General features: G+C 36.1%; 2 protein-coding genes across 2 annotated transcripts; one reads left to right on the top strand and one right to left on the bottom strand.

Annotated features, from left to right (window-relative positions):
• The first annotated feature begins 810 nt into the window (after positions 1–810).
• Positions 811–25,447, top strand: mon2 (Mon2 homolog, regulator of endosome-to-Golgi trafficking). The gene is made up of 31 exons (XM_090177303.1): positions 811–1,372; positions 1,430–1,557; positions 1,692–1,823; positions 1,886–2,018; positions 2,097–2,197; positions 2,532–2,657; positions 2,724–3,046; positions 3,115–3,402; positions 3,462–3,752; positions 3,820–3,989; positions 4,053–4,252; positions 4,313–4,417; positions 4,481–4,635; positions 5,549–5,636; positions 5,699–5,800; positions 5,862–5,972; positions 6,040–6,215; positions 6,285–6,447; positions 6,511–6,801; positions 6,871–7,137; positions 7,202–7,314; positions 7,383–7,746; positions 7,807–7,950; positions 8,027–8,155; positions 21,988–22,105; positions 22,176–22,242; positions 22,312–22,372; positions 22,442–22,568; positions 22,635–22,872; positions 24,356–24,438; positions 24,520–25,447. The coding sequence occupies exons 1-31, from the start codon at positions 1,201–1,203 to the stop codon at positions 24,687–24,689; spliced, it is 5,136 nt and encodes a 1,711-aa protein (XP_090033429.1). The 5' UTR covers positions 811–1,200; the 3' UTR covers positions 24,690–25,447.
• LOC149940970 (uncharacterized) lies at positions 9,350–11,284 on the bottom strand. Its single transcript, XM_090177304.1, has 2 exons — positions 10,827–11,284; positions 9,350–10,358 (listed from the first exon to the last, which is right to left on the bottom strand). Exons 1-2 carry the CDS (start codon positions 10,921–10,923, stop codon positions 9,613–9,615), a joined length of 843 nt encoding a protein of 280 aa, XP_090033430.1. The 5' UTR covers positions 10,924–11,284; the 3' UTR covers positions 9,350–9,612.
• Positions 25,448–26,044: the final 597 nt, after the last annotated feature.

The following is a 26,044-nucleotide window of genomic DNA, read 5'->3' as shown; positions in this document are numbered from 1 at the left end:
CAGCGTTATAAACGACTGGAATTCTTTGCCCCAAGAACTTATTTCCCTCAAAGACTATTCCAAATTTCGAAGCTCTTTAATAGAACACTTCAATAAGGAATAATGATTATTTGTATTCGATTACCTGTGGTCATTGCCCACCGGTAATATTTTTTTTCTTTTTATACTGTCCCTTTAATAGTTTTATAAACTTTGCTATATTGTTTTACTAGTCACTATATAACGTCTTAGTATTTCGCAACTTACCATTAATATATTAACATCTCTGTATAATGTATATAAACTATGTATACTACTTTATTTCACCAGGCGTCGGTTAACGACTGACTATCCAATGTGCATTGTAATTACATTAACATCTCTGTAAAATGTCGCACTAGTCATTCACACAATCAGCTAATGTACATATCGTGATGCCTAAATATAAGTTGTTCCGGCTTCATAGGTATGTCTCTTAAATAAATAAATAAATAAATAAAATAAAATAAAAAAATACGGAAAACCCTTTATTCGAAAACTTATATGCGGTGAACACAGGATTTTGAAGTAAGTAAAACATCATAGTTTTGAAACATATAAATAGTAGATTTTTGGGCGTGGCCATTGTGAAAAATATATGAAAATGGTAGTTGAAGTCAATGATAATTCTTAGGGACCTAAATACGTTCTTGGTAGTGTCTTCACTCTGTAGAAGCACGGCCAACTTTGACACTCGCGCAATAGCGGCCAGCCCATTCGTTGAAGTTTCTATTGCGCGAGTTGGCCGTGTCAGAAGTTTTGCATGGATTTTAGATATGTCGGTGTAGAACGGTGTTGTCGACTACTTGTCGTGGCTTAGGAAAAGGCCGAGTCTTGTAAATTCCCATGAAATTCTTTTAATCAGCTTTTATAATAGTTATACCTCTTATGAGTTTTACTAGTAAATATAAGTTTCATGTTCATTTTTCGTGAAAAAACTATACCAAGCGTTTTGGTGGCCAAGGCCCTTGTCACGAAATCGGAATCTACTGAAGACTGAAGAGTCAACTCAGTGAGGACTAGAAGTAGAATTACATCTGATCTTTCAAGTTTACATTGCTGCTTTTGCAAAATCATCTTGGCCATCTATGTTATCTACATTCTCAATTTCGAAAAGTTAAATGCATTGTTGTGTCAATATATATATAAACTTGGGAGTATTCCAGCAAATATTCTGAAATAATGACTCGCGAGCGAACCCCTGTTGAAAAGAGACTACTCGACAATCTTCAAAATGATCTCAGGCTTCTTTCTACTGAAGTTCGAAAAAAATTGCCACCCTTAAAAGAAGCAGCAGAAGCAGGAATTGTCAAAGTTCGAAATGCTTCTATGAAACATGATGATTTGCGATTAGGTAACAATCAAAATGCTAAGTTTTCATTGTGAATTAACTAATTGATTTTCCTTTTAGCTCTTTTATCAGAAAGCCCAGAGATTTTGGAACCTTTTTTCTTAGGATGTGATACCAAAACACCAAAAATTGTTCAAATTTGTTTAACTGGAATTCAGAGACTTATAACTTATGAAGCCGTGTCTTCGGTATATATTACACTTTGTTTCATTTTCTTAGAAACTTTTTTTAAAAAAAAAAGAAGAAGGTTATTACTGTTGTATGTGGCAACAAGGCCTTCACACCATTCACACCTGCTTTTTAACTAAATATTTTTCCATAGATGGCAGCTCCTAATATTATAACATGCTTATGGAACTTAATGGAAGCTGGAGTGGAAGAACTTAAACTGTTACAAACTGTTACCTTATTGTTAAGCACTAATGTTATTGTTCAAGGAGAAACTTTATCTAAGGTATATGGGTTTGAACTGTCATGTTAATCAGTTCTCACAATGAGCTTAAAATATTTTTACAGGCTTTGGTATTGTGTTTTCGATTACATTTCACTAAAAATAGTACTACTATAAATACTGCATCTGCAACGGTGAGACATTTAGTTACTTCTGTTTTTGAGAGAGTACAAACTGAAGATAATACGCCAAATGATGGTAAGATTCTATCATCGTTTATTTATAATTTCGTATATATATTCAATTAGTTTTTTTTTTTTTTTCCAAATTCGTCAGACAAACTGGAGCCCTTAAACGTTGAAGAACTCAAATCATTGAGTAGAAACCCACCAAAATCGTTACGGCCGTGTGCTGCCGATGGTTTCCTCTTGTTCCAAGTGAGTTTTTTTCTAATGAAGATAGGGTTTATATTAAACTTATTATTTACCATGGTGAATATTAGTAGAAATTATGTTTAATTCAGAGAAAACGGCATGGTATTAGAAGATAAAACTTATTTTATACAAGACGTTTCGAGCCGAGGCTCTTCTTCAGTCGTTCGTTAGTTTTAATTAAAACTAACGAACGACTGAAGAAGAGCCTCGGCTCGAAACGTCTTGTATAAAATAAGTTTTATCTTCTAATACCATGCCGTTTTCTCTGAATTAAACATAATTTCTACTAAGATAGGGTTTCTTGTACAAATGTTATAAAATTTTCTTTGTCAAATAGGATTTAGTTCAGATGGTAAATGCGGATCAACCGGTATGGCTAACAGGGTTAACTGAAATGACACGAACCTTTGGCCTAGAGCTTCTTGAATCAATACTAACTAAGTTTCCCTTGGTGTTTAGAAATGTAAGTTTAAGCTAAACATTGTGCTTTTTCAAAAGATAATTGTTTTTTTTTTTTTGCTTTTTGAAGCATCCTGAATTCAGTTTTCTTCTCAAAGAACGCGTCTGCCCTTTAGTAATCAAACTTTTCTCACCAAATATTAAATATCGCCAAGGGATGCAAAATGCAGGTCCTCAAGCAGCTCCAGCTGACAAGCCTTATTTTCCCATTTCCATGAGATTGTTACGAATTGTCGCCATTTTGATACAAAAATACTACAGTATGTTAATAACAGAATGTGAAATATTTCTCTCTCTGGTTGTCAAATTCTTGGAAGGTGATAAACCTCAATGGCAAAGAGCTTTAGCTGTTGAAGTTTTGCATAAACTTTGCGTGCAACCAGAACTTATAAAGTATTTTTTTTAAATGTTACAATTTTTTTAACATTGAGTGGTCATAAAAAGAATATTTTTCAATTTAGATCCTTTTGTGAAAGTTACGATATGAAAGCTCACAGTACAAAAATCTTCCAGGACATAGTTAATTCTTTGGGAACTTTTGTTCAAGCGAGTTTTGTCAATCCCTCATTGAATCAAAGTTTGGGTGGTTCGTCTACTCCACCAACTAACGTGACTCAAGGACAGCCTCCAACTTTATTAGCTGGAATGCCAGTTGGACCAGGGGTAACCCCTCAACCAGCATTCCTTTATCGCGGAGTTTGGCTTCCAGTTGTGATAATTTGTTCTCCAGGAACCACCAGACCTACTTTGTAAGGTGCTTTTAATGTATAACCTTGAGAAGTGAAACCTCACCCTATTTGTATTTTAGCTTAGAACATCTGGACAAACTAGAGTCACCAAATGTTCCTGAAGGATATAGTGTGTCCGTTGCGTATGCGTGTCTCTTAGAAGTCGTTAGAGGGATTGACATAATAATTTCTGACATTAAAGTTGAGAGAGATTCAAAAGACTCTAAAGAAACTGATGAGAAAGATTCTACGGTTAAAGTAAAAGAATCCCCATCTGAAAATGATAGTGAACAAAATGATTTGCGAAAACAACTAATTAATTCTTCGTGGTGTGGACTGTTAGCCGCGTTTTCCATGCTCTTAGATGCTAGGTATATCTTGGGTACATGTTATTTGAAAATATTGGTATATAGCTGAACCATTTCACCTACGTTTTAGTACTGATGAAACTACCACAGAAAATATATTGAAAACCCTTCAAACATATACAAACCTTTGCGGAGCATTAGGTCTAACAACTCCCAGAGATGCGTTCATAACTGCCATGTGTAAAGCTTCTTTGCCACCTCATTACACTTTGACTGTTCTCAATTCTGCCATTCCTAAAGGTATTATTTTTAGCATGAATTTTTTTAAATGGTTAAATTTTATAACTTAATAATAACTTTCAGGGCATGTTCGAAGTAGCAGTCACGATTATAGTACTCCCGCTTTAAACCTCAATCCTCCAAGTGCAACAATAGGACAACCATCCCTGGGGTTGTATTTAGGTGGAAATGATCCTCATGAGCATAGGCAACAAGTGGTAGCCGTTGGTACTGCCTTACCAACAGCTTCCTTACCTCTCGGTGCTCAACAAGGGCCTGTCATGGTAGTAAGATCATTTAATGTACTGATGATCTGTTATTAAATCATTATTCTTGGTTCAAAGTTGACAGCTAAGAATCTCCAGTGTATGCGATCAATTTTGAGCCTTGCGCATTGTCACGGTGCTATTTTAGGATCCGCTTGGCATCTTGTTTTAACAACTTTACAAGTAAATTAACCTTTGATATATATTCATTTACATTTTCTATGTTGACAGCAATTGTCTTTACAGCATTTGGTTTGGATTTTGGGCCTCAAACCTTCAACGGGCGGAAGTTTGAAAGCTAGTCGGAGCAATGAAGCTGCTAATGCAACAATAACAACGGCAATAATGGCTGATTTACCAGTCCTTTCTGCCATGCTTTCTAGGCTATTTGAAAGCTCTCAGTAAGATACTTTCTCCTAAATGACCCCTCAATGAGTGATTACTTTGGTTATACATGTATTTGCATGTATATGCTTTGTTTTATTTTTATTTGCAAAATCTTTTCACTTATTTGCCTGCCTTGGGTTTTTTATTTTCTCTTTTGCTAATACTTAAGCACTCTTGCTTTTTCCCGGTGTATGTCTGGGTTTGAGTAAATTCTGTAAAATTCGTTACTTTATTGACTATTTTGAGGTGTGTCCATTTAAAACTAGTTTCCCTGGATGTAATAAGTAATATGTTAAATTTGGTTTAAATTGGTTTCATGTATTAAGTGTCATCTGAATATTTTACGGGTAGTAGTTTTTATTTTGGTTTGAGACTTATTTTTCTTCCCATTTTGTAAAGAACTCTTAAATTGTCAACTTCCATTTTAAATTGATAAACCTAAAAATGACTAAACTTGTTGTTTAGAGTGGTTACCTGGGAATTCAAAGTTAAATTCTTACAGACGTGTTGTCCTCAACGTCTTACAAGTTCATCTAATTATTCGACTATACTATAATTTGAACTAACAATTCAGCTTTAAAAACAACTATTTTAATAGCACGTCTCACTGAGCACCTGGCTAACCGCTCGCACTTTTTCAATATTCTGTTTTTATTTTTTTGTCTTCCGTTGTTCCGTCTAGTTACGTACCCTTGGCAGGCACCCTATCACGCGTCTTTCATACTACTCAGTAAGTGTTACTCACATTTTCTTCTGAAACAAGCCATTTTTGTTTTCTAAAGCACGCTTTGTTATGGTTTTGTCTTTAATTTTCCACGTCTTCATACGCAATGTCAAACCAGGCCTACATGTATTCAACTTTGGTTTAACAAGTTATTTTGCAACTGTAATTTTTCTTGAGAATAACGTCTCGATTATCGTCTATAGGTACTTAGACGATGTAGCGTTGCACCATTTAATAACTGCTTTATGCGAGCTATCTGTGGAATCAATGGAGCTAGCGTATACCAATAGGGTTAGAAGGAAACTATGCAATTTTTTTTATTTTATGTTCCTAATTTGTTTAAATTTTAAAAGGAACCTTCGCTTTTTGCTGTTGCTAAACTTTTGGAAACTGGGCTGGTTAATTTGTCAAGGGTTCAAGTTTTATGGAGACCCATTACAAATCATCTGTTAGAAGTAATACCTTTAATTTCAATTGAAAATTTTCATTCGTTTTAACCAAACAATATTTTATCAGGTTTGCCATCACCCCCATATTCGGATGAGAGAATGGGGAGCAGAAGCTGTTACTTACCTCATTAAAGCTGCTCTGAACCACGAATTTGATCCGCCTTTAAAAAAGAATATGGTAAAATATTCAACTAAATGAAACAATATTTCAAAATCCCATGACAAATAAATTTGACTTTGCATAGCGCATGCAAAATATGATTTTGGTTCCTTGTCAAGAGCTTTCCAACATTGGCCATGCGGATATCAGGCAAAAACAACTGGAATGCACACTTCAAGTGCTACAAAATAACGGGGAATCCATATCTAGTGGCTGGTATCATATATTAGTGATAATTGGCTCAGTCTCTGAAGCCCATGGGTAATTTTTTGCAGATTTTTATTAATATATTAGGTAATTTTACGTGTATATTTTTTTTAACATTTCCAGCGAAGCCTTAATACGTTCCGCCTTTCAATGCCTTCAGCTAGTTGTAGCTGACTATTTAACCATCATGCCTTGCACCTGCTTAGAGCTTTGTGTAGAAACGGCTGCCAAATTTGGGTCACAAAATCAGGAGTTAAATGTTTCCTTGACTGCGATTGGATTACTTGTAAGAGAAACTCTCGTATGGTGTCTTTTTGAATAAAATTTCCACTAATGAAACATTTAACAGTGGAATATAGCCGATCATTTATTTCAAAACCAAGAGAGAATTAGTAAAAACTTGGAAGAGGAAAAGCTTGTTGAGTTTGACAATGATTCCCAAATCACAGCTCCACCAACCACTTCTTCGTCTATACCGCCTTTCGACACTCTTTGGATGTGCCTTTTCTCTCGTTTGGGAGATCTTTGCGTAGATTCTAGACCAGCTGTGCGTAAAAGCTCTGGTCAAACTCTATTCTCCACTATAAGTGCTCATGGCTCTCTATTGAAACAAACCACTTGGCAAGCTGTAGTTTGGCAAGTACGTTGAAATTAATAAAAGGTAGAGAGAAATTGACAGTAATTTCATTAACATTATTTGGGGTGTAAGGTTTTGTTTCCACTGCTGGATCGAGTAAAAAGTTTGTCAGGAACAGCTTCGACAGATAAAATATCAGATGGTGGAAACATTCTTATTCACCACTCTCGCAATACAGCTCAAAAACAATGGGCAGAAACTCAGGTTTTGACCCTTTCGGGAGTGGCACGCGTCTTCCACACCAAAAGATATGTTCTCCAAAAATTGGGGGATTTTCCTAGAGCCTGGACGTTACTTTTGCAATTCATAGACACGGCAGCGCTCAGTAAAAACAATGAGGTACTAACTTTTTATATTAATAACATTTGTAAGGTTCTCTAATATAAAATGTATATTTCTTAAGGTTTCTCTATCTGCCCTTAAAAGTTTTCAAGAAATCCTAAACATAACAAAATATCCAGAAGCTAAGGAGCAGCTTACGAAGGAAGAATGCCTAATTAAAGAAGAAAATGCATTGTAAGATATGTTTTACTCTGGGAATTATATATTAAAACTTGAAATAACTTAACTTCAATGGATTTTAGGGGTGATTCAAATATTATGTGGACTGCGGCTTGGAAAGTGTGGTATAATATAGGGATAGAGAGTACAAAGCCTCCCCCTGATGTTGTTATTGCGGATGTTCACGCTAAAAATGATTTCTCCGTGCTGTACATTCCATCGCAACCATTTTTGACTGCCCTTATCCAGATTTTCCCCTATCTCTTGAACCACATCAAAAGTCGATTTGTGGCTTCCGACTTTCAAAAACTCTCAACTGTCCTTCAAAATGCTGTGGCAATCCCCGTTTACGGAGAAGCATCACCCTTTATTTTGCCATCGCTGACAGAAATTGTTCTTTCACCCTTACAAGATGCTGTCTTGCAAGCCATGGATGTTTTACAAAAAGTGGGTGTTATTTGACTTTTTAATGAAGCTATTTACTAATTTATTTTGACTGGGATTTAGGAGGTTTTAATCGGAGGGGAAAATCTACAAACTATGGTGCCATCACTCTTCAATCAGCTGTTGCAGTTTTCTTGTTACGCCTGTAGAGCCCCTTCTTACGGGAAGCTACAAACGAGGCTTTTGCAGAATGTAAAAAATTCCATGGTTTGTATTTTATTTCGTTGTTATTTCGGGTGAAATTACGTTTTTTACAAAGACAAGTTTGCGTTTTCCTTATCAGACTGACTGGGTGACGATGAATTTTGTGCCATTTGGTGAAAAGAGCCTTCAGATGGTTTTAAACCTATATCAACAAACCGCTCATCGGCCCATTGTCATTCACAATCATATCATGCATTCCATCATTAAGGTAAGTGGGTTATTTTTTATTATTTTTCAAAAATCGCGCGGTTTTTCCCCCAGGAAATTTCTTGACCCGTCATAAATCCCCAAGATATTAAGATAGATGTCGATAGTGTCCCTATTGGCATTTTCCGGGAAAAATATTTTTGACCCTACGTCATTGAGGTTAAACCCAAATACTAGCTCTAGAACGTTCGAAGGACAGGGCCCAGGGGGGGACCTACTATATAGAAAGAAATAAAGGTGTTAGAGAAGTTGTAAACATTTTGTACAGTCAAAGACTCAAAGCTATGAAACTTGAGCTAAAAGGGGTTCACTTTGACACAATGACGCAATTCTAGTTTAATCGTAAATAAGTTTAATAATATCGTCTACACGTTAAATCTCATCCTCTCATATACCAATCTTTTACTTATTAACTTTGACTTCAATCTCGTTTTTTGTAAAATCTTTAACGTGTTTTTTGGACGGGAATAATTCTTACCGTACACTATTGCTAAAGGAAGGTATAAATTATCCTTGCCTATCGCGGTAACGTCAGATGGCTCTGGGTATGACCTTGTTACGTGGTTATGAGTCATAATCGGGTTTTCCAAAAGAAAATATAGATGGCAATAGTGCGTCAATGGGAAATAATCTATTAGACCGCGATGAATGTTAACGCATCGCCGTGTAAATAAAATTACCATTACTCTTTTATTAATTTTAATTTAATATAATTTATTGTAACAATGATGAAAGATGTTCAAGTAAGCCCTCCCAAGTATTTTTAGGCGGAATAAGGGATGAGCAATCTCAAGGTGTGTGGGTGGGGGTTGGGCTTTTCCAAGAAAATGACTCATTACTCTTAAATGAAAGAAGTCTGACATCATCTCGAGGTTTGGCAATTTGGGGTCAATAAAATCTAATATTCCAGGCGAACTATAGGGGTGAAATTTGCATGCCTACACTTCCGTGAGATAATTAACGTTGAAAAGAATGTGGCCTAGTATTTTGAAACGGGAACGGTATGCCAAGGACGATTTTTATAGTAGCATCTCTCATCCTCCCGCGGATTATTCGGCGTGAGATCATGGAGGGATGGAGATGAATAATAATTTGCCCACTTTTCTAGCCTCTTTAAAATAGGACCGTTAAATTAAAACTACGGATTTGTCCTTTCTTGGTAAAAAAAATTCATTTTAATTGCACAAATTTGAGTTCATTTTAAATATATCAAAAATGGACGTATTACAACAATCAAGGAACCGTTTTAATATCTTTTTAAAAATCACTTTTTTTATTTAGGGGACAAAACTTTTAAATATTTTTTTTAAATAACATACAAAAAAATTCGTCCTGACGAAAAACGCGACATTTAAAAACAAAAATATATAATTTAAAAGGAATCGGTTTTTTAAGCTTTTTTTAATTCTAATTAGAAAAAGTTTTTCCAAATAATTGAAATGGGGGGTCATTGATTTATCAACTAGCTGCCCCGTTGCTATTAGAACCTTTGGTACAAAGCAAATTTCTCAATTTTTCGACTTCCTCTCGCAACATATTAACTTCAGTCCTTAGCTGCAAGTTCTCTTGCTCCAAAAATGCCACCCGAATGGATGTGTGACGCTCTTTCATACGGCGTATTTCCCGAGAACGTTTGGCCGATTCGTTATTTCGTTTCCGGCGTTCCCAGTAGGCGTCGTCTTTGCATTCTTCCGGTATCGGTTGCGGTTGCTTTTTTTTCTTCCGCGATGACGACACCAAGTGTCCGATGCCGCTTCCGCCGGCCTCGCTACCCGAATAGTTTCCGCCACCTTTGTAGAAATCGGAATTTAGCGACGGCGAACTGGAAGCGCTAGGATGCGATTCCAAAGAGTGAATACTGTTGGGGCTGGGTTGCTGGTGATGACGCGAAACGGGTACGCCGGAACTTCCGGTAACCGGCGCCGAGTGGTCGGGTAGTACCGTTATAATTCCCGCGGAAGGGTGATGTTGACCCGTTGGGATGTGATGTTGCTGAATCACGGTCCTGTAATTGCTGGGTCCGGGAGGCAATAGTAAACCGTGGTGAGGCAATACCCGTAATACGCTTTGGTTAGTCGCGTCCGAGATGACGTCACCGGCCGATTCGTAGCGCTGGGACGATGGCACATTCCGGTCATCTTGGTTATTCGAATTGGTGCTAAAAGTTAAGTCCATCACAGTTTTTTCTTCGTCCAACTCGCTCGCTGCGGGAAGATAAAACGAAAATGCCATTAGATTAATCCGATAGAAGAGAGGCGGCGAAAAAACAACGCGAATGAGTAATACTTGATAGAAAAGGGTTAAAATCGAAACAACAAACAGGATGGGGGGCTATATGGACACGGATCGCCTTTCAACTTGATTTCGAGTGCGACCCGCAATTCCCTCCCGCTTTCACATCCTTTCATATTTTTCTGCGAAATTGCGTCACACGAGTGAGCTTACGCCATTGCGTAATCTACAAACTATCGAACTTCATTCTAATGAAGGAAGTGCGGTAGATTCCGAAAATTGCAATATTCCTAATACGATAAAGAGCGATAAAGTTTACTCAATTTCCAAAATCGAACGGCGGAGTCGAGGCTAGCTCTATTTTAAAACTATTTCGCGTACGTGCCTCGAAATATAAACGTAAAAAAATATTTAAAGCGAAACTAAAACGAAAAACTTACTTTGAGAGTTGTAATCCTCTAGTTTCCCAAAGTAGCTACTTAATATTTTGGCTTTCATGCTACTGTAGGAATCGAGTCTGTTCGTTTCGCTAAGCATTTGGTCCGCTTGATTCTGTCTGTCTTCTCGGGTGATAAAAGTCTTCGTTACCTTCTCATAATAGCGTATTGATTGATTAGTCCGTCAATCGGTGTTTATCCCGATTGTATGTCGGAGGTTATCCTTCGCAAACGAGGCACTTAATGGTTTAAATTAATGCGCCACGAAAAATAACGTTGTTCCTTTCAACGTGGCCCGTTACGATAAATTGAACGTTTTCGGATTACGCGGGACACACGATTCGACGCGTCCGCTCTTCGCAAGGTGAAGGAACTAAATGATTCTGTTTTTTGCTCAGGTAGCATTGACTTTTGAATATAAACCCCCTCTCGTTATGATTTCACTAATAACAAGGACGAACGATACAGCTCCGATTCCCTCGCCGCCTTCCCCCCTACTTTTTTTCCTAGTCTCCCCCCCTCCTCTTCTCGAGACTTCGACGACGATTCGCCTCGCCACCGCCGCCGCCACCACGTTCTACTAATGTTGTTTTTTTCTGGGTAATCTCGCTGACGCAATCGAGCGAAATAGTTTGGAGGTTGCGACATCGTTTTAACACAGCGAGAGATATAGTGGCAAAAACAGGCTCGGGCAGAACGACTCTATTTTGGAAATTGGGTACGGCGGAAAGCGACGCGCCGAAAGAGAGACTGCAACCGAAACGCTTTTCTCTCTTTGCCTCGAACGCGTCTCGTCATTGGCTAATGACGGACACTTCCGCGGAATTTCATTCGATATTGAGAATTGCGCGTCATTTGTTTTCCACTTTAGGGTGCGCTATTGCCGGAAGTTGACGTAGAGAGCGAACAAAATCGCTAAATCGGGGACGAAATAAATAAACCACCTTTAAAAATTGTCGCCTTTTCGAATAGTAGTATTATACATGGTTGCCGCGATACCTGGAAAAGTTAGGGAATTTGAATATGGGTCTAAAAAGCTTAGACAAGTCAGGGAATTAAATTTGTTATGCAAATAAAATTTAGGGTTTAAAAATACAAAATTTGGCACAAAATAAGTCATGGAAAATCTCCGGAGATGGTCAGGGAAAACCTGGAAAAGTCAGGGTATTTGAATATATGGGCCCTCAGATGTCCTATAATTTCTATATTTTCAAAAATGTCCTGTAACATCTTGTATTTTTCGCAAAATCCTATAATTTTTATATTTCAAATCCCGCCACTCCACAAGTCAGTTAAATTCGGTTAAATTGCTAGATTTGGCTATAGGATAAATTCCTATACAAAGTCATTCTAGTCTATACTTTTGTTATTGTTAACATGATTAGCTACTAGTATATTTTTCTGATAAAATGGTTAAATAGACCTTTTATTAAAAGGTGGGTAAAAATGCCGACCCACCCAGCATATTTTGAATTTATATGAAAGACCAATATTAAGAAACTGTTATTTCGTTACACTTCGTCTGAACCGCAGACGATTTTAAACCGAAAACGCAGAACTGCGCGAGACAGGAAATTCATCTCCATACAAATTCCAATTTCGTAGGGTGGATCGACATTTTTACTCACCTTTTAATAAAAGGTCTATCGTTTCTATTTTTTAAGTGAAAATCAAAATTTATTTAACTAAATATATATTTTGTTTTTAAATGCATACAGTTAGTAAATGAAATAGTTCTATAAAATCCTATAATTTTGATAAAATAGTCTTATAAAGGCCTATATTTTAAGAAATATAATCCTATTTTTCCTATAAAAAATTAGGATTTGGAATATGAAAAAACTGGCAACCCTGTTATAGTATGGGCTTTTATTATTTGTTCAACTCGTCAGTACTATTTTTCTTCGAAATTGAAAAAACAAAAGTTAAAAACGTTATAGCGGATAAAGAACCGGTATTTTTATATATAGAAAAATCGGGTCGCTTTACTTTCGATCCATGACGAGCCTCTTTTCTTTACACGTCTTCGCGTTAAATTTTGGTAATGTCGGGGATTTTACGCGGAGAAAAACTCATTGAACTAAGCGAGGATGAAATAAATAAAAATTCGTCTGCTAACCCAAATCTAGCTGCGGACCGTCTACTTCTTTAATCATTCTTAGAATCGCAGGCGGGAATTTATTTCACGGTTTCTCCAAAGAAAAAAAAGCCAATTTTATATATAATTGGGCGTATTTTCTTTAGGGTGGCCCTAATTTAAGAAATTTGGAAAATGCCCGTTTGTCGGAGTGGCCTTCCCAAACACCCTTCACGATTTTGCCAAATACGGCGCCACTTTCTTAGAAGTGAAAAACACCCCTACACTCATCTCAAACTCGAAATGTTACATATCGGCGTCGTCACTTTTGAAAGGAATGAAAAAAAGATGATGAATGTTTGACTTCCGATTTCAAATACCATAGTTGGGGGGGTTACGTTGGTTAATAGGTACGGACGGTTACGGAATCAGTAACAGGGATAAGCTATACCTTTCATCAACGGCGGTAGGTTTAATAGGAATGGGTTGAAGAGGGGTACGGACGCGTTTGGGCAGAATACCCCCCCCCCCTGACTCAGCTAACACGCAATGTCCGGTTCATTCCGCAAATATGCTTTCTGCACGTGCTGACATAAGTAAAGGGGTAGGGCGTGGGGTGGCAGACCCACAGGCAGCCAACGTGGCTTTTTTCTTAACTGTCGTAATCCCAAGAAGTCAGTCTGCGCCTTTTAAGAGGGGTGTGTTTATTCGTAGAGATTTCTGCGGTTTAGACATGTTTTTTCCAGATTCGAATCTAAAGGCGCCCAACGTGTGGGGCTAACTCTCTCATTATTATCCGCGTGGGATCGGAAAAGGCTTATTTATAAGATTTTGCAACTATCCTTATTTCCGCTGGAATACGCTATAAGTTACGATCTATTATTACCGTTCTCTTTTGGGGTAATATGTCGCGATCCGTTAGGAGATTGCAATTCGAAACCATAACCAAACAAGGATACGTCACCTTTTTTTTCGAATTATAATGTTATGAGGTGTCATTATCTCTATTCCTAGAAAAGGCAGTCTTTTATTTAGCTTATCGTACCCTTATATCGTTCGATTTTGCTGGTGACGAGGAAATTACGGAGAATATTTACTCCCATAATCTTAAATACCTACTTAAAGGGCTTTTAAGCCTCTCCGTTTAGGCGCGCCTTTGTGGAATATTTGCCATAATTTCCAGAAAATAACCTTTCGAAAGTAATGCGTAGTTTCAAAAACTACCGTAAAGTTTGTTTTAGAATTTAATTTATCCTATAATAAACGTTCGCGCTTACGTAATCGTGATACTAAAAGGTTACTTAATATATCATTCATTTCTCAACGTTTTGAAACTTCTGTTTTTCTAACTCGTCGCCTGAGAGGAAAAAGCAAAATTTTTGAAAAAAGTATTTTCTGGGAATGTTTTTACTTATCGTTTGTTACAATATTTGGTAAAATCCCCTCTTGAAATGTCATCAGCTGTACCAAGCTTTGATCTAATTAAACGTGTTATTTGAGAAATTATTCCTAAAGGAATCCCGATAAGTAACTTTTACTTTATATTAGCCAGTATATCGAACCCTTTGCCTTAAGTCGCGTGTACCGTTGTTACGGAAGTTTTGCCCTACTAAGGGTTAAGGGGGAAGAATACAGTAAAAGTATCTTTTTCGTTTAAGCTGAACGTTTCTGTTTTAACAATTTCAAAATTGAATTAAATTTTTCTTATTAGGCCGAACCTTCCTCTAGTGCTTAAAATTATTTTGATAATTATAATATTAATAGTTAACGAGATATAAGGTCCTAACTAAAGGGTAGTTTGGGCGCTTGCCCAACTTGTTTAGCTCCGGGGGTCCGAATTAAAACGTCATAACTTAATTACTTTTAAATTTAAAATTGGCAAAATTATTTTAGTCACTAAACAAGAGGCTGTTCTACACTTGAATATTAATTTTATAAGTTAAAATACAAAATTAAAAGTGTTCAGCTTGATATAGCGCGAAAGTAGACAATGACCACTATAGTCTTCCCCCTTAAAGAGCGGAGTTACCACACTACCCGAAAATCCTCAAAGGGTGGAGAAGGGAATATTTCGATTGGAAATTGATCGTGGGAAAATGATGTTAGGCGACCAGGGAAAACCTGGAAAAAGTTAGCGATTTCGAAAATGGGAAATCGGTGGCAACCCTAAATAGATATGTGACCTTTGAGCCCCTGATAGTGGTTTTCTCCCTGAACACCGATTCTAAATGTGTGAAATATTTAATGGAATTATGACACTAAAAATAAATTATCCTTTACAGCCACTTAGAGGCTAACGCGAGAACTAAGCAGACGATTTATCATTTTAAAGCAGAAAGAGTCTCTTTAGCAGACGAAAATACAGCAGTATGTAAATTGAAAAGGTTAATTTCGCTTATTTATTGAATACAAAATAAAATGAAACCCGATAAATCTTCCTCGTTTCAAATTACTTCCAACCATTACATCAAATGTATATATTTTTAAAATTTGTATAAAAATCTGTATTTATTTTAGCTATGGAAATTACGAAATGACCGGCAATTTTTGAACATACGGTTCCTCCTCCTATACCAAAAACAAGGACATTTTCGATATCATTTTGCATCCGCATAATACGGATCATTGGCCCCTAATTTATAGACACGGAATAAATTATAACCGGGCCCCAATTTACATGCTTCTCAAAAATCGAGGAAAACATGGATATATTAAAAAAAAAAAACAATAACTTGTGCTCCGTTATTTGCCTTAAATCGCGATTTTGTTTCAAAAGAAACGCGATTTTGTTTCCGAACAGACGCGTTATTTTGGCGGGAAAATTTAATGGAACGCGGAAAAAAAGTTACATCGGAAAATACCCGACGTCATTTTTGTTACGAAGTAGGGAAGACCAACCTCAACTGGAAGTAGTGTTACGGTCTACTAACGCGGACTGTACCCCCTGTCTCAGCTTTGTAACTGAGTGTCGGCTAAGATACGGTTGAATAATTCCCGTCAAACATTTTGTTCCTATCAAGGTGCGCGGAAATGTTATGAACGAAACTATTCGTAAACGGATTTGGCCTAGAAAATAATAAATTCCTCTCTTCTCGTCTCTCTCTCGCGTACGTTTTTGGCGTCCCCTACGTACTCTTTTACCGCCCTCTCACGGCTACTTTTTCCCCTAGATTCGCTTTAACGGGATGACGAGGAAAGGAGGGGGGGGGGGGCGTGTAATTTCGGAAGTGAAATTTAGGCCTAGTTCACGGCGGTTATCGGCATGGAGGGGGGGGGGGGGGGGCGTATATATCCTTAAATAATAAGTTAGATGGGGGAAGAGATCTTTTAGTGGGCTATATAGTCTTCGGTGTCCTAAAATAAGTCTGGAATCTCGTGACGTGGGGGCTTTTTGAATAAACACGTACAGGGTTGTTCGTAATATTGGGTCGATTAAAAAATCCTGATTTTTAAATTTACCGTATAACCATGGACTAATTAATGTATACATTAATTAGTCCATGGTATAACTGCCCTATAAAATATTATTGCCTAAAATTTGGATGATCAATTAAGTACTGGATTTAAACGTAATGTGATTAATCGGAGACATTTTGATTTTAAATTGAAAGCTACTTTTCCCTCGACTTTTCCGAAATTTTAGAATCCCTTTGTTTTAAAAACAAACTAGTTAAATTAAAAGACCCCCTTTATTTAAATGATAAAAGTGGAATTTATTGTGTGGGAAAAAATATATTGGTCAAACCCAAAGAAAACTTGGCACCAGAATTAGAGAACACAAAGCTGATGTAAACCATGGTAGGGTAGAAAAATCAGCTTTAGCTGAACATTGTCATAACTTAAACCATGACATCCGGTGGGATAATATCACCCTTAAAAATGAATGTAAAAATCGGTTAGAATTAAACATTAGAGAATCGTATTTAATTAAAAATAATAAAATTAAAAACACATCTTTAAATAGAGATCTTGGCCCCGGAATCGAATATCTCGAGAATTGGAAAAAAAATTGTTCATAAACTTTTTATGTGCATTTTATCTACTTTTTGATTTAATTTAATTTTTTTGAATTAATATTTTTTTAATTGTCCTCTGTATAAGTAACAATGTAAGGTGAATCGGGTTTCACTCTTGAAAATGGTACCATGAAGGTAACCGAAACCGCGGTCGAGTTTTACAATAAACTTTTAAAGCTTGTGCACGAGAAAAATTCGTTGTCGAGTAAATTTATTTTATTTTATATAGTAGGAAATATTTTTTCTCATTCGACTTTTTGCTCAAAATAACAAAAAAGAGTTGAACTTGTCAGTATTTTAATGGTTTATTAAACTGCGTGAAAATGACGAATGATATAGCGGCAAAAAAACCCCTAATCAACGCGCGTTACCGAGTATTTGTCAAAGCTGTAATTAAAAATTGCGTCGTTTTCCTGGCAAATAGATAACTCGGCAGATCCAGACATGGTTTTTTCAGCGATATTTTTTTTCATTTGGAGTCACGCTTTATGCTATATTTTTAAGAAAAAACGCGGAGGGTTACTCAACTAGCTTCCAGTATAAATTATTCCACTTTTGATGTATAATTAGGAAATAACAATGGGATGGATTATAGAGAAATTGTAATAGTTGCGTTGTCGGAGATGAGGGCGGTTAGTCGGGATTCGTTTCGTAGTCCGCGTGACGTCAGCCGTTTTTCGGATTAATTGAAATTGGTTTATTTCGTAAAAACAAATCATAATGGACTTTTTTCGCGAATTCGGTTTACGATGGAATTAATATCGGGTGCAGGCCGGAAGTATTGGCGCTGATTTTGACGAAATCTTCGCGATATTTCGCTGAAATTTAAAAAAAATGGGGTATAGAAAAGTCACCTTGTAAATTGGGCCAAATGTCATTGATTACGGAGGCTCGTTTGAACCGGAACTTCGGGAAGGTTTTTTGACAGAATTTCTATAGAAGCTTGAAGTAACTGTATTTACTTGGACGCTCCCGTTTGCAATAGATCGATGCCGAAAGTCAGTGGGTCAGAATTCCCTCCCCCTACCTTGTGAAGGCTCACTTCCCCTACGTCATAACGTCGTCTGTTCCGTTATTTTCCTTTAAATTTGGGATGGATTTCGGCAAGCTCCTCCCCTTCCGTCACGTGGCTCAGGCGTACCTATCCGCTTTCCAAAACACGTGATCTGTTGCCCCACCTTCAAAAGGTGGAACGGACGACGTTATGACGTAGGGGAAGTGAGTCTTCGAAAAATTGGGGAAAGGGAATTCTGACCCACTTAATATATACTAGCCAAACTAATCACACCGAATCCTCATTCAGGGTTACCACGGTACCTAGAATTCCTGGAAAAGTCGGGGAATTTTAATATGGGTCTAAAAATCACGTAAAAGTCGGTGAAATTTTAATATGGGTCTAAAAATCACGTAAAAGTCGGGGAATTTTGATATGGGTCTAAAAATCACGTAAAAGTCGGGGAATTTTATATGGGTCTAAAAATCACGTAAAAGTCGGGGAATTTTGATATGGGTCTAAAAATCACGTAAAAGTCGGGGAATTTTATATGGGTCTAAAAATATCGTAAATGTCAGGGAATTTAATTTCGGTTGCAAATAGGAAACCTTAACTAAAATTAAGGGTAAAAAAATACTAGATTTTGGCACAAAATAAGTCGGAGAAAACCTGGAAAAGTCAGGGAATTTGAATATGAAAAAACTCACAACGCAAGCCATTGCGTATTTAAATACGAGTACACAATTTGGTTTTTCATAAGGGGGCCTTTCTGCCGTTCTTTTATTTACGAAATATTTCAATTGAAACATCCTACTTAGTGGAATGGAATGTTTCAGAGTCACACGTTGGCATTTACGGGCTGGAGAAACTTCCCATTCAAAATATTGGGCTTCCAAATCCGGTTGCGTATTTTTCTTCCGATCGCGTAGAATACGAAAGGGTTCTATTATATAAAGCCAGCCGCGGGGGTTAAATTCCAACGCGTTTGTAACCACCCCGAGCCAATATCTCGGGGATGATCCGTTAGAATTGACATGATTTTTCCCAAGGTTTCTCTCCTTATATTGAAAATTTATCAAACGGGCAAGGCTTTTGTAATTCCAAACCACGCCTGATATTTTTTACAGTCTGTCGCGCGATTATGGTAGCATTTCGGACGCCCAATGACTACTACCCACATTCCTAATTAAAATTCATCGCTTTCCAATCATTCTAATCCCAATTTTTAATCGACCCTGGAACCTTAATAGCAAATCTTGCGTAACGATGGCGGTTTGCTATTTAAAACGCCACTCCTAAAAACCAAATCATATTCCGTTTTTAGGAAAAATATCTACCCGGTATGCATTTTTTTCTTCACTTCAAATTAATCATTCAAATATTACCATAAGTAACATACAAGTGATAAGTACGACACTTCCTATTCACACGACTCTAATTTTTTTTTTATAGTTTGTTTCGGCCTATTTGAAGGATCAGCCAAGGCTTAACGAAAATTGAACCAATTTTCATGGTAAAAATCGAGGGGCTAACCACTCTTAGAAATTCTGTACACCGGATTACGCTTTGATTAGCAGGGACTTCAAAGATTACGCGTAATCCCATTACTACAGTCAAAGGTACGGCTCTGTACACCGATTACGCGGAGTGATCAGCCCCTCGATAAAAATAACGGTTACTCAGACCAAATAATGATAAATTATTGGATAAGAACATAAAATTTACTATTATAAGCATGCCCTTTGTTTCAGAAGCTAGCAATTTTTTAATATGATACGTTAACTCTTATTTCGGTCGAATTTATCTACACAACCGCGCTAACCTAGCAGCTAGGAGCAACAAACACATCACCCCACACAAGGAGAACGCAACCCGTCAAAAGTCGTGGATTTTCTTGTGTACATTTTTCATTGGTTAGACGCTTTAGCGCCTGCTGCCGTCGGAAGGGGAAAATTCGGAAATTGTCTCCACCCCCCCGCCCTGAAAACGTTCAGCGTAAAGGCTCGTGACGCTTGTCCAATGAAATTCGTACACAACCCTTCGTTAGCGTGTTTAAAGGCTAGCTGCGTTCTCCTTGTGTTTGTTGCTCCTAGCTAGCAGTAATTTTTACGAATTTCCTCTTACGAAACTTCCTATTATTGTCTTACTTATGATTTTACGAAAATGACGCGGTAGAATGGTATATTTGGTAGAAAACGCGAGGTGCAGGGGTCCTATAATTCCTATAATTTTGATATTTCGCCCATTTGAAATCCCGCCTCTGTTAAATTGCTAGATTTAGCTATATGACAAATTCCTACACAAAGTCACTCTAGTCTCTACTTTTGTTATAGTTAACACGGTTAGCTACTAGTATATTTTTGTGATAAAATGGTTCAATAGTTTCTATTTTCAAGTGAAAATCAAAGATTTATTTCAGTAAATATAGATTTTTGTTTTTAAATGCATGAAGTTAGTAAATGAAATAACATATTTAGTCCTATAAAATCCTATAATGGGAAAAAATAGTCCTATAAAGTCCTATATATTTAGAAATATAATCCTATTTTTCTTATAAAAATTTTGAAGATTTGAGTGGGGGCCCTGGAGGTGGAATCTTGACTGCATCCGGTCTTATCCATTGGTTAATTAGCTCCCTATTAGCACACGCTATCGATGCATGATTTCTTATTAGTTATCGGATAGATTTATAAACGTCAATAGCCACGAGGAAAAAGTCTGCCTTTTACGTAATCGCTTTTAATTTTTATATACATGTTCTGTTGGCTCGCGTTCAAAAAAAAACATTACGTAATTACAGCGCTTATTTTTACAATCTACCGTAATAGACTAATAACCCTGAAAAACATCGCGCCTCTAACTAAGATTTTGTTTTCCCCGACAAACTATGACATTTTACTGACGAGATATTTTCTCTTCGAAAAATGACGTCGTCGAAATATTTTAATTACATCCGTTTACATCGTTTTGTCATATTTACGCGTCAATTAAAGGCCATATTAGACATTATAGCGAAGGTTCGATACAATTTGGTTTCTGCAAGGTTCGACATTGCGAGAAATTACCCAATTTTTAATATCCTGCCTACGTGCAACTGGTAACGTTTTACTTACGAAGGAGGGTGCCACTTTGTAGGGGGAAAATAGCGACGCAAGTTCGATATGGCGGGTGCAAAAACCTTAGCGTATTTTTGTTTGTATAGCGCGGTATTAGATCGTCTAATCGAAACGTCCAATTTCTCTTTAGAATTTTCTCATAAATGTATGCAAATGTTATTCGATTTTCGTTAAATCGACGTTCTTTCGTAACGTTGCGCAATTCGCTTTTGAAATTGTGCATAGTCATATCGCTTTCCGATTGTATGAATTATACGCGATATTATAATAGGCTTGTACAAAACGCGTCCCTTATCGTAGCCTGCGTCTCTTTACGTCATGTACAAACGGGTTTTATATATAGTTTAAATTTTTTACACCTTCAAGTTCAAGGCAATTTTTATGTATATTTAAGTTTGTATTATAAGGCTTCAAGTTCAAGTCGATATTATATGTAGATTACCGTACGTCATTAGGTAATATTTTTGAAGTTTCTCCGAATATATCGTCATTTGGGAAAATTGAAATATGTACGTCACGCCCCGTCATTTGCTCGCATTCGCTAGAGGACGCAAATTTCAAACACTATTCTTCCCCCCCCCCCCCCCATGACTTGTATCATAAGTAACATAATATAAATAAGTTTGACACTTCCCATTGTTTTAATGCTAATTTTCTGATGGAACCTTTTTTCGACACTGACATTCTCGTCAAGCTCCGACTTGCAACCGAACTGATTTGCTAGTGTTATATTTCGCCTAGGCATATTTAAACACTAGGGGGCTCTGTACTAAGAACTAAACTTAGATTGTGCTGTTTGTGCAATAGGTGTTCAGTTATGATTTTTCCTTATTGCTGTTATGTTACTTATGCTTTTATATAGAAATAAATAAACATTTAGCTCAACAATATAATTTATTAAAATTCGACGAAATAAAGATTCAAATATTATTATATTGAGATTTTTTTTCTATTTTTGTAGACATTAAAAATTCCATTAAGTATGAAATACAGCTGCCCATCGCAGTCGACGTGGAAATTGGCTGTAGGGGCTTTACTTACTGTTATTCAAGTTGGCCTACCAACGGCTAGACAAAACCGTAATTTAAATATTTAGTAAATTAAAACATCATTACTGAGAATTAAGGCCCGTATCATTTTATTTTCCAGCCACTCACTTTCAATCTATGTGGCCCGAATTAGTTTCTACAATTGAAGAATTTTTATTTACCAGCAGGTTTGTTAATTTCTTTTTGAATGTGTTTTTTTTTTAAATAATATATGCTTATATTTATTTTTTAAACAGCTCTCCCCATCCAACCCAAAGTTTAGAAGACCAACAAACGGATGAGGCATTAGATTGCAAAGTAATAAACCTTTTTTTTAAACGGAAGATTAAAATTGCCATTAACACGCATTTATTTGAAAATGCTTAGATTATAGAAATGATTAGAACACAAATTTTACCCCATGCAAGCCAAATTCCCAAAGATTTTGTTCTAAGGACAGTTGCGCTGTTAAATAGGGGGTCAATACATTCAGCAACTAGCATGTCACCAGTTGGTAAGTTTTAAAACTAATTATTATAATTTTAACCCAAAAAAGTACACTGTAGTTGTTTTTTTTTAGATACAGATAGTCTACGAAGATTAAGAGAAGAATTTGCAAAATCGTGTTTCGAAACTTTATTACAATTTTCTTTCCTGGGTGAAAATGCTTCGAGTATTGTCGCGGCTGATATGGAGGCAAATAACACTGATGGAATTGTTAACAAATTAGCAGTAACAGCTTTGTTACATCGCTTCCAAGAAGTAATTAAAAAATATGTCGAAGATGAAAGACTGAGTGGAAAATGTCCTTTACCCAGGTAAACTATATTATCTTTAATTACTTTTAATTTAAATATCGCGTCAGTTAATATATTTAGCTTTCTTTGTTTTGTTATCTGACATTGTTAACTCGTAGCATTGTTGACTGTTGAATGAGCTTATGTCAATTGTGGTATCTCTTATCTTTGGGGAACTAAAACATTGCACAATGTTATGATATAATAGCCCATTCTATTTCGGTTAAAACAATTCTGACACAAATTGTCCAACACATATCAGATTACGTAGCCTTAACTCTTCTCTCTACTCTGTTTGCACTGTGGAATAGGCATGCACTTTATCGAGGTATATGTAAATAGGCTGATTTTAAGGAACGTCTGATTGCAAATGTTTCATTTCTTATCTGGCGCATTATTGCAAAGCACCATTTCACCCTTTATTTGTTCCATTTAGTTCCTTTTTAGTTTATAATGATACGCAAACCGGATTTATACGACAAGCTTGTTTTAATGGAATTATTCTATTTTATCTTTATCGTCAGAAGTATTATGATATATCTCTTTATACTGCTAATGTTATTCACTTAAAACATACCTTCGTAGGTCCCACAGATTTTCCAAATATAACGATTCACTAAAACTATTACATCAAGAAAATCTGGTTTATAAATAAGTAAATATCCCTACGCAGTTTTTCTACATTTTAGGTTGTTATTGAAAGCATAAGTAACATATTGATAATAAGTAGGTGGGGTAGCGGAGTGGTTAGCGCTTTCACCTCACAGCAAGAGGATCCTAACTTGTGGCACTGGGTGAAAACTCTAAACTATTCCTCCTGCGTTGAGTGTGCAAGTTCTCCCCCCACTGTTTAAAGGGGTTTTCCCCCGAGTTCTTAGGTTTCCCCTTTTCATAAAAAGTTGTAGAGGTTAACAGTAATAGTAAGTTTAGGGCGCTGATGCCTCGCGTGGCCTGAAGGGCTTGCCACCACCCTCCTACGCATTGTAACCTGGCCAACTTTTTAAAAGCATTAAAAGTCGCTCGACGAATTGGGCCTAAGGTGGTGCCTTGGGTATTAGCCTAGCTGATAATTATTATTAAGTATTTCTACTTATTGCTTTAATGCTAATTTCATGACCAAGCCTTTTTTCTACACTGACCATCTCGCCCAGCTCCAACTTGAACTTGCAGTCAAACTGAGTAGCGTGTTATCTTTCTTGGCAGTAGTATATTTCGCCTTGGTCATGTTTAGACAATAGGGGCTCTGTGCTGAGAAAGAAACCTAGATTGCGTAATAGCTCTGAAAATCAGCTCGGTGATAATTGCTTCTAAATGACATACTTATTGTTATTATGTTACTTATGGTCAAAGTAATACTGATGGTAAATGTTCAACCGTAAATCTAGTTTGGCAATAAAATCGTACCCATTAAGAAAAAAGCGTAAATCCTTCATTCCATTTTTGAATCATAAATGAATACTTTTCTCGTTAGAGGTGTATTATATAGTTCTGTTATCATTAACAGGCATCGGGTGGCAGAAATTTCATTTGTTTTAAAAGCTGTGGCTACCTTGACTGCCTCATTGAAAAAAGCACCTTCGGATAGTGGTAAAATATTTTAATCCTAGTTAGAATTTATGTTCCTAATTTTCTCTAATTTTGGTGGTTTATTGAAAATTTTAAAATCAGTGGACAGAAATGTTTGGAACCAGCTGATTGCCTTATATCCACATTTAGTGGACTGTACCACTTCAACTTCCAGTCAGGTGTGCGCGTCACTTAGAGAGACTTTGTACGAATACGCTGATTTACTTTCCGCTCCTTCATACTACAATGCCATTCCCAATGGCAATAATTAGGTTGTTTCAGGATCACTCTCTCTTACGCAAAATCTACTGAAATAGTCTTTCAACAAGGGGTTTTTGTTTCAAAAGGGCATTCTCACTAAATTAGCACTATTTAGCGAAGTGGAAAAAAATATTCACAGGTCACAATAAGGATGTTTCCTGGATAGATTATTTATTTTACTAGTTTCTTACGCTTAATTATTTTATAAAGATTAGGTATAAAAAACATACTACATTTGGTTTTCTATTTATTTTTTAAAAATTAAGCCCATTTTACTGCAAAGATGAAAAAGTTTTAGCATGTTCTTTTTACAGTCTGTTTAAACAAAAAATGGTATTAAAATAATATAAATCATTAATAGATCTTGTAATTCCGTAAAACTTAAAGTTCCAACATATTTTAAATCATAATTTTTTCCACTTTCTGGTTTTTTGAAGAAAATTTTAATCTTCGCGTTATAACTTGCTAGAACTTTTCTAACTTTGCTCTTATAACCTGTCATGTGTATCTGGAAAAAAAAAAACTCACTATGAAATGAACAAATTATTTTAAAACTAGAAAGTTTAGCAATAATGGAGTTTGTAAAAAAAAACACCCAAGTATATTAAACTAAATTGTTTTAGTTGATGGTAAACTTTATTACGCTTTTAATTATTTTTCTCTAGCCTGATAAATAAACCTGCAATAGTTTTAGTTTTTCATGGGTGTTAACTATGACTGTAAAATTATATTTCATGAGAAAGTAATATAATAAAAATTGTACATATTGTAATGGGAAAATATTGAAAAAATCTATTAAAGGTTTATTACTAGAAAAATTTTTATTCAGTCAAATGAACACCTTATATCTAAGTTACGTAAGAATGCTTGACTTTAAAAGCATTTTCAAGCAAAACTGTCTGTGTAAATTACATTAAAAAAAAATTAAAAGTATACGAGCCAAACAAAATATTTCTCATTGAGAAATATCAATTGTAATTACAAATAACGTTTATAGAAAGGCAAAAACAGGCAAAAAAGTCCTCAAAAAGTTGAAACTTTTTATTTCTATTATAACCTAATCGTAGTAAAAATGTTCACAAAACTATTTTTATCGAGTATAATAATAACTTGCTAAAAAACATCCTTTTAATAATAATAGCAACATACAACTTTTTTAATTAATGGGTAGGGAATAGAAATAAATGTGGAAAATTCAGAACAGAAAGAAGATTAAATACAATATGGCATCAAATACTTATACATCAGCCTTTTTTGTTAATTTTTTAATAATGTGCAATTTTTCAACGCAATTTCTGTGCCACAGGGATAGAAAAGGTTAAAATTATGAAACAAAAACAGCGGGGTATAATGGATTAAAAAAGCT

Source organism: Leiobunum rupestre, chromosome 6 (assembly GCF_980474605.1).
Source record: "Leiobunum rupestre chromosome 6, qqLeiRupe1.1.hap1, whole genome shotgun sequence".
NCBI classification, from domain to species: Eukaryota; Metazoa; Arthropoda; class Arachnida; order Opiliones; family Sclerosomatidae; genus Leiobunum; species Leiobunum rupestre.
This window is presented reverse-complemented; position numbering and strand designations above follow the sequence as displayed.